The following is an 8,802-nucleotide window of genomic DNA, read 5'->3' as shown; positions in this document are numbered from 1 at the left end:
TATCTTTTTTATATTTATATCTATTAATATCTATCTTTGTAAAGCTAACTCTATTTGAACTATAAGAAGAATCCGATTACAAGAATGGATCATATTATTACAAATAAATGCTATGCACCTCAGTTTTGATTTATTAATAGAACCGTCAATTAATCATCAATGAAAAGAAAAGAAAATTTAAATACTATTTTTACTAATTTTTTTATTTTTTTTATACTTCAAATTAATCACAGATCAAAGAAATTCTTCCTTCATGATCAGATCTCAGGTACATGATCTTCCAATTCTCATGGAAAAGCTACCCATCTTTCTTTCTATCTATACCTATATCATAGTTGTTGAACGATCATGATCAAAACGCTCTCCCTAACCGACCAGTGGGACGAATGCTACGATCACAACTCTTGTGAAAAGAAACGGGTCTTAAAATTTCCCCCTTTTGAAAAAAAAAAAAAAAAAAAAAAAATCCAGTGGCTTCCCTGCGTCGGACTTGGATATTTCTCTGCGGCGGACACAAATATTTCTTCGCAAAGGCTATCATCACCATGAAGTTAACCGTTCCCACATCACCAGCGCATGCCGTTTGAGATGCGACCCTTGTTTTCTTTTCTATCAAACAGTCTCGTGTTGGGCCACACAAAATTGAGTACAAAAGCAGAACGCCACATATAGATTTGTGAAGGCTAAAACATAAACGTGGTCGACCCCTTCCCCGTGTATACACGTGGTTGTCAAGTCCCACGGCAAAGCACTGAGAGTCGACTCGACGACGGGTAGGTCTTATATCATCAGCTATATCATCTAAAATTATGTTGGATCTTAAGCCTTAACACCCGCATGGTAGGCTGCCACCTGGTGACGCAACACCAAATGCACGTCTCTCTCTCTCTCTATGCTTAGCTTTCTCGACGAAAAGTAAACACCAGACGCTCAAATATATGCATAAGAAAATCACTTACATCACATTGTATGTGAACTCAGGCAATTGAAATATGTACAAGAGCAGCTAAGGCTTGGGATTGCCCGGTGGAGGCTGCTGACGTGATTGTTGATGCAGGGCGGCCATCCAGCTGTATGCATCCATGCCCACTGGCGGTTCCCGTGGCTGCGCCACCGGCGGCGGCGGCTGCTGCTGCTGCAGCAAGAAACCAATAAATTCGTTAATATAAGGTTCTACTTAGGAACTCTCACTCTCTCTAAAAACATAACAGAGGGCCACTTCAAGAAAAAAGAAAAAAAAGAAAGCTGCACGACAAAAACTTTGTAGTTCCAGTTGGACTTCAAAATTCGGAAGGAGAGTACATATAAAGTATTTTGTTTTTTGGGGGGGGGCAACTCGAATCTATAAGTCCATTATGTAACACATTCACCTCCACCTTATTGAAAATATAGTTTTTTATATTTAACAAAAAAAGTAGTTTTTTTTATCAAAAGCAGGGAAAATATAGAATTTGCTGTTCAAAAACAACAGACGTAAATCGCTACCATAGGACTCAGATTAGCTTGTGTCCTGGGGAGAGGCCATTGTCTTGGGTTGCAGCACAGATGGTGGCAATTCTAAGTTGTTACTCAAAATAAAACAGAGATGGAGTTAAAAGGCACCCCTTAGTGAATACCTGTGCTGTTTGATAGGCAAGGAAGGCCGAGAAGAGATCGGGATGGACGGTGCCACCAGATTGCTGCATTTTATCACCAGAGCCATCCCAACAAGTTGTTGAGAGAGGGAGAAAGGCAGAGGGGTGGACGAGGGGAGGTAAGCTAGCATGGCTGAGCTGATTGAGGGAGTTGAGGTCCATCATGCCCATACCCATGCCCATGCCCATGCCCATATGAGCCATTTGAGCCATCTGGGCCATGTGGGCCATCATGGACATTTGGAGTTGTGGCATGGTCATCGGCATCATCATGGTACTCATCCTGCTCATCATTTGGACCTGGGCTTGTAGCTGCTTCAAATATTCAATCACCTCATCTAGCATAGATGCTTTATCGGTCTTTCAGGAGAAGAAAAAATATAAATAAAAAATAAAAAGTAAGAAATGTCTCTTGTTATATAGGTATATAAGGAGATGGATAACACTATTGCCGAAGTATAGATATGCACCTTACTTGAATTTGGAACCAACTTTTGTAAGGCCTTCATCTTCTGGTTGATCCTATCCCTTCTTTTCTGCAAAGTTATTTCTCATCATTTCTTACATGTCTTGGCATAATAACTTTTACATCTATGAAACATGATTTATGTACACACGAGTGCGCGGAATGCATAGCAACATAGTTTATATCCCACGTCAAACATAGTCAAACCCCATGGATTAAGAACAATGCATTAGGGCTTTATGGTGCTTATCGATGCATGTGAGAAGTTTGTCGGCCCATGGTTTGGTAACATAGCCTACAATCTAATTAACTGGCATATCATATCAAAATTCCTACAAGTAACACAGACCCCCTCATCCCATACGACGAGAAACTTTCCATATGCACGAAACATAAATGCTAGTTAGCATTACTTATGGAATAAATATGCTAATAAACAATTTTGTACTTATATGATCCCGCAAACAAAAATTATTTTATTTAAGTAATTGGGGCATGTTTAGTTAGGGAAGATGGACTCTGAAATAGGAATGGAAATGAGTAACTTCTGTTTCAACCATTTGATTAAAAGAAATCTTATTCCTATTTTGATTCTATAGGAAAATAAAAATATTCTAATCTTTCCAAATTCAATCTCTATCTTTTTCTAGTATTCAAATATCATTCCAATTCTAATTTCAATCTTGAACCCAAACATGTCGAGGAATTCCAACTCCAATTCCAATCTATTTCGACCTCAATTCTGATCGCCACTCAAATACACTCTTGATAGCACGGTGCAGTGCATGCAAAGACAAATAAATGACTACAAGGACGATATGGATGGCAAAGTAAAAGCTCATTTAACATTGATTTCTGTACGAGTTATATAGATGGATGCCTGCTAACCACTCTAGCAAGGAAGAACAAAGTTTGCACTCACCGACACACGTGGACTTAGCTAGCTGGCACATATCACAAGGATATCCTCCAAGGGCAATATCTTAATATAGAGGTGCCAACAAACTGTACAATGAGGTTGCCAATTCTAGTGGACCGGAAGGTCTTTTGGGTGTAGGATACGAGTGACCTAAGCTGCAGTTCACCCTGGTCCAGAACTCTCTCTCTACATACATACACTGGCTACCGTTCTTATCATCCTAGAACACGACTGCTAAAATATGTGACCGTTGGCCGGTCACAGATGTCTTAGTTCCTAGGGGAAGTGAACTTGGTTTGAGATGTTACACGTGAGGTCCTCCATCAGTTCTCCTCCTGATGATAAGGTTAAATAAAAATAAAAATAAAACATGGCCATCTTGTCTCCTATGACTTCATTGTGGATCTAAGAGAGCTAGCTACATCTAGTTGGCTTAAATTGTTTTCAGCTATATTGGCTTGCAAACTTCACTAAGAAAATAAATAAATAAATAGTCATATAGTTGGAAACATAATTTAGCATCTTCGGAATGCACCGTGCCATAACAAACCATGTACATGAGAACTAAATTAACTAATGTTGCATGCAAATCGTATATATGCTTGGTGTCCTCATATTTTTTATGATTCTTTACTTCAACATTATATAGATGATAATTATTATATTCAAAACATCTATTGCACCCTCTAGTAATTTTATCATTTTTTTTATTTGCTTGTGTCAACATTTTTTCCAACTATAGGCATCAACATATTAGTTATAAATCTACAACACGGTATCATGAAATATGGAACAGGCAAAACTAGTAGTCAGGCTACATTTGGTGGACATCCTTTTTGTTGTACGTACAAGGGTGGTTGGATGTTTAGGAACATGCTGTATGGATGATGGGTGTATGTCCTAACCTTACTCTATTTTAATATTACAGTTTAGCTCCTGAATTTTACCACAAAAAAAAAGCACTTGGCATATTCTCTATGACAAAACATTATTTTAGTTCAGTTGGAAGATCATCTTCGTGTTCTTATATTTTTCGTACTGGTAAATAAAGGACAAAAAAGTCAGGAAAGACACGTATGCTTTACTATGTTTCTCAATTATAAACAATTTTATGAGCTAATGTGTCAAAACTTTAGTGGTAGATATTATTAAATATTATATACAAGGTGCCATGTCTTCCAATATCTTGTCTTTGCACGTCCCATGCAATGTGAATGAAAGGTCCCATTTGGCGAGTCAATTAAGTCTTAACCTGTCAACTCTTAAAACTCAATCATGCAAAAAAAATAGAGAGAGAAATTTAGTTGCGCAAAAGCAGAGACAACCATGATGGAGATCATGTATTGCATGCTAGCTGTGGCAGCTAACACTTGTAAATTGGCACCTTACCTTATGTACCATAGCTAGATTAAAATTCATTTATACATATATGAAACATGGTGTCTTCGTCTTTATAACTATAAGAAGGCAGTCAGCAGTTGTCAACACGGTTTGAAAAAAGAAAAAAAAATCTAGGAATTTGTTTTTCCCCCTCCCTTTGAATTAGCTGATGAAAAATAAAATAATTCTCATAAAATAGAGATGTGCATCACTTCACTTACACGTTCGGATTGGTTGTGAACGGCGGTAGCTCTTCTCCTCCTGGCGGAGGCTGAAACCCTCCCTGCACTCCCTTTCATCGCCTTCTCTTCATCGGCGCACACCCCGACGTCACCATCCGCCTTTCCACAGCCAAAAACCACACCAACCACAAATAAATAATATAAATAAAAAATAAAAATAAAAATAATAAAAAATAATAAATTATTATAACTCAGTTTTATTCTAAAAGAGGGGATGAAAAGGAGATGATTTTTTTTTTTCTTGGGGGGATGGGGGGGTCGAGAAAGATGCCTTGGAATGTCGGTTGAGGCAGGCAGAACCGCGGTCGTCAAAAGTCCAAGCCTTTTGCCCTCCTCCCCCCTCACCGCCTACGCCGTCTCTGAAGCTTGTGTTCTCCATCTCCAGCGACCCGCCATCATCCCCCTTCACCCTCGACGAGGAGGCGGAGTTGGTGGTGGTGGTGAATCCCACGTCGTCTACCCCGCACGTGTCCAGCATCACTCGCGTGCTCTCCCCTCTTTTCCCCGCCCCGGGCACCGCCGCGCTCCCCTGGCTCGCGCACACCCACTCGCCCTCCCCGACCCTCGGCCGCTTCCTCCCGACCCCCGGGTCGGCGACGTCGTCGCCGGGGGCGGCGGTGCAAGGGACGAGGGCATCCATCACGGTCTGGGTGAAGCGGTGGGCTTGGGGCCCGGCGAGCGAGGAGGCGCGGCCGGGTGATGGGGCCGGGGGAAGAAGCTGGGCGCGCGTGGCCTGGTCCACGACGGCCTCCAGCGTGCCGCTCGGCCGCGGCTTCTCCCACGCGGTGGCGGCCGCCGAGGAGGAGGGTTCCTTGGGGATGGGCTTCTCGATGCCATTGTGGCTGAGGCCGTGCAAGACAAGGCGGCCGTTCTCCCATGCCAGCTCAGCCATGTCGTAGTCCGACCTAAAAGTATAATATATATTCGATGAATACTATGTAGCCCAACTTTGTAGATACCTTGATCAATTTAGTAAATAAATAAACAAATAAATGGAGATAATATCGAAGAGAACGGACATGGGAACGCGGGGGGCGGGCGATGGAAGGTGGTTGAAGGGAAGATGATGAGTTGGTGGGTTAGGAGGGTCATCGACGTCCCAACTAGGAACGCACTGGCTCATCTCGTGCTCTTCTCTTTCTTCTTCTTTCTTCCTTCTTCTTGTTCCTTGATTTAGATATAGACTACTGAAGTGAAGAAAGAGAGTACAGGATCGAGTAAAGGAATTGGAGTTTCTATTGGTGGCAGCACCGAGGATCGGGGGAGGAGGATCTTTCCACTGCGTTCAACGATTGTCTTGGCTGTAATGGAGGGGAGAAACGGACATAGAACCGTGAGAAATTATGAGCAATTGGCATGAGAAGCGAAGGGAACGAGAGAGAGAGAGAGGTATTATGTGGCGCAGGAAACAGAGAGCCATAACAAGAAAGGTAACAAGATAAGCTGATAAGCCTGAGACGCTATGGTAATGGCGTGCGAGGATGGGAATTAATTTAGAGAGACGGAGGGAGGGGGGCCTGACCTGTGAGCCGTGGGAGGCAGGCACGTAGCCCTGCTCCACTCCACACACGTCAAGCTTGCAGAATGTATGAATTAAAAATTTTGACACCCGCTATCCTCTGCACCCACTCCGCCACCTGGTCACTGTTTCGTGGGAAGCCTACATTGGCCGGCTGGCGGCTGCTGTGGGTCGATCGGTCTTATCAATTTTTCATCTAAATTTTATCGTCTTTTGCTCCAAATACAACGGCACCTCGTTTTCATGCGCCCGAGAACCAGGGGAAGGAGGCAGTGGTGTACCATACGCCGTAATGTGTGGTACATCTTTGGCATTCAGCTTGAGGGGAGGCTTTCCGAGTTCAGGATGAAGTTGGTTCGATCCGGTCTTCCAATCATATATGGCATTCCCTGTACATTGCAAGATGAATACTACTTTCTGGTTTCGGTGCAGACTTTTTAATTTAACGATGGACCGAGCCTGGGATGAACATTAATTCAAACTAAGTATCATTTGGAGACTAGAAATTTCGAGTTCAACGCCAAATTGAGGAGATCCCAGATCCAACTTCATGTTCTTCTATGCAAACCCATTTCTCCGTATGAACATGTAGACGGCTTTACTTGTATCACACTTGAATCCACAATGTGATGGACCTAAATTGCATGCCGTCATTAAATCATACAAATTATAATTTCTCATATTTTTTACTAAATTTTAATGCAACATACTCCGCTGATGTTTAATTCATCATCCTAGGATCTGTTGAGGAATGTCCAGCCAAATCTGATAGGATCAGCTAGAGATGGATAGCCAGCCGCAGAAAAAAGAGGGAGTGAGTGGGAGAGCAGAAGGCTTGATCGATGCAGGATTAAAAGATAGAGACCTCGAGATCTTCTTCTTTTTTTGTGTGTGTGTGTTTTTTCTGATGGGAGCGGGCTGCACTGCGCCACCCCCGTGCTCTTTTCCTGCTCCCTCCCTCGCTTTCGCCCGATGGTGCAATCTTGGTCTATCCTGCCAGATCTAGTCAAATAGACCTTTAAAACCATTCTAATTAAATAGGACAACAATCTAGTTGTAAATTTTCTCTATTTTAAACCAGGCATTCTAATTAAATAGGACAAGAATCTATTTTGCGCTCTTAGAAAATTTATTCTGCTCTGCAATTAGGATTGTAGAAGATTATTTAAGCAGCGACCTGATCCGATCCATTAACATAATCAGGTCCACGCCTTGGTTCTGTACGTGCATGCTTCGGTACACCTAAAGCATTTTCTTGTTCCAAACCAGAGCTAGTTGCAAAGATCAAATCAGTTTAGATGGCAGGCAGCAGACCTTTTTCTTAAAGCACTTCGGATACTTTTTTGCATACAAAAAGACAAAAAATAAAATAAGAATGGAAAACTGTTAACTATATTTTCAGTGTTGTTAGAACCATCAGTGTGGGTGTTAGAACCGTCAGTATTGATGCGGTAGTGCAAGTTTTGAATGACACTTAGCCAGGCTACATAAGAGGGCCCAGCGCAACAGTAAGGCCTGGAAGAGTCGGTTGGTGGGCTAACACTCGAGCCACCAAAGCCCCCACCAAAGCAACGACCGCTGCTGCCTGTTCATTTAGCAAGATGTAGTTGGCAGGGCTGTCATTTGATCCGAGTAACTTGAACTAGGCGCAAATCATGTTCAATTCCGATCGAATTGATCCATATGTCTGATATATATATATATATATATATATATATGGAGGCTTCCACTTGGCAGAGCCTCCATTTGATACGTGAGATTTTGAAAAAAAATGAGAGGGAGACATGTGGACAAAAAATCCTCTCGACAAAATCGTTCAACACGCTTCGAGCGATGGACTTGCCATCAGCGAGGAGGCCGCAGAGATCTCGGCAGAGGCGCCGCAGTCAAGGGAGTGGGAATGATCGAAGGAGGCAGTGGCGGGCAGAGGTCGCAGAAGGAGAACGGCGGAGGGAGAAAATGGTGGAGGAGTCGAGGGAGAGGGTACGGTTGCGGGCGTAGCATGGCGGAAGGAGCGATAGAGGAAGACGAGGAGGAGGAAGAAGAGGGTGAGGATGACGAGGAGGAGGGTACAGAAGGCAGAGACGACAGCAAGAAAGGCATAACAAACAAAATCGTTATGACCGATACCTGAGCCGTTGATCTCTCCCTCGGGACATGCAGGCTCGGCCTCGTCGGCATCGATGGCAATCTCCTTCATCTCCGACCCCGACTCATTGGCGGCCAGTGCAGGAGCGTCAGTCGCGACCTCCTACTTCTTGGATGGGGCTCTTCGTCCTCGTGGGGCTTGAGATCGCCCAATTCCTCTTGTGATCCGCAGGCGGTGGACGTGATCTCTCTAGGCACACGATTCTATGGCAGCTGTGGCATCCTTATGAAGAGCCTCCACGTTCACCGCTTCTTCCGTAGGAGCCAATGGTGCCGCCTCTGCATCGATATCTGCCGTTTGGGCAAGAAAGGAAATGGCTTGGGTCAGAGAGCGAGAGGATTTGGAAAGAAGCGGTGGAGTGGAGATAAAGGGTCTGAGAAATCCTTTTTGTACCACGGGTGGCATAAAAAATCCGACATGAAACACACTATTTTATCAAATTGATCCACGATTATCATCATTTTACAGCATTTATTCAACGCCCGACAGGATG

At 43.3% G+C, this 8,802-nt stretch overlaps 1 protein-coding gene across 2 annotated transcripts; it reads right to left on the bottom strand.

Moving 5' to 3' along the window:
- Nucleotides 1-911: 911 nt before the first annotated feature.
- Nucleotides 912-6,122, bottom strand: LOC105043646 (transcription factor UNE10). Of its 2 annotated transcripts, none has more exons than XM_073255724.1 (6): nucleotides 5,661-6,122; nucleotides 4,913-5,546; nucleotides 4,621-4,740; nucleotides 2,105-2,170; nucleotides 1,617-1,994; nucleotides 912-1,132 (listed from the first exon to the last, which is right to left on the bottom strand). In XM_073255724.1, the coding sequence occupies exons 1-6, from the start codon at nucleotides 5,762-5,764 to the stop codon at nucleotides 1,007-1,009; spliced, it is 1,428 nt and encodes a 475-aa protein (XP_073111825.1). In that variant the 5' UTR covers nucleotides 5,765-6,122; the 3' UTR covers nucleotides 912-1,006. The 2 variants fall into 2 exon arrangements, with proteins under 2 accessions (XP_073111825.1, XP_073111824.1); XM_073255723.1 differs by having other exon boundaries at nucleotides 912-1,135; nucleotides 5,661-6,121.
- Between the last annotated feature and the right edge of the window lie 2,680 nt (nucleotides 6,123-8,802).

This window comes from Elaeis guineensis, chromosome 4, assembly GCF_000442705.2.
Source record: "Elaeis guineensis isolate ETL-2024a chromosome 4, EG11, whole genome shotgun sequence".
In the NCBI taxonomy this organism is placed as follows: Eukaryota; Viridiplantae; Streptophyta; class Magnoliopsida; order Arecales; family Arecaceae; genus Elaeis; species Elaeis guineensis.
The sequence above is the reverse complement of the archived record's forward strand: the minus strand, read 5'-3'. Positions and strand labels throughout refer to the sequence as shown.

Coding starts and splice junctions, on each gene's coding strand:
- LOC105043646 (XM_073255723.1), bottom strand. CDS start 5,764: ATGAGCCAGTGCGTTCCTAGTTGGGACGTCGATGACCCTCCTAACCCA. Junction 5,547..5,660: donor CCCGCCCCCCGCGTTCCCAT/GTCCGTTCTCTT, acceptor TTATACTTTTAG/GTCGGACTACGACATGGCTG. Junction 4,741..4,912: donor GCCTCAACCGACATTCCAAG/GCATCTTTCTCG, acceptor GGCTGTGGAAAG/GCGGATGGTGACGTCGGGGT.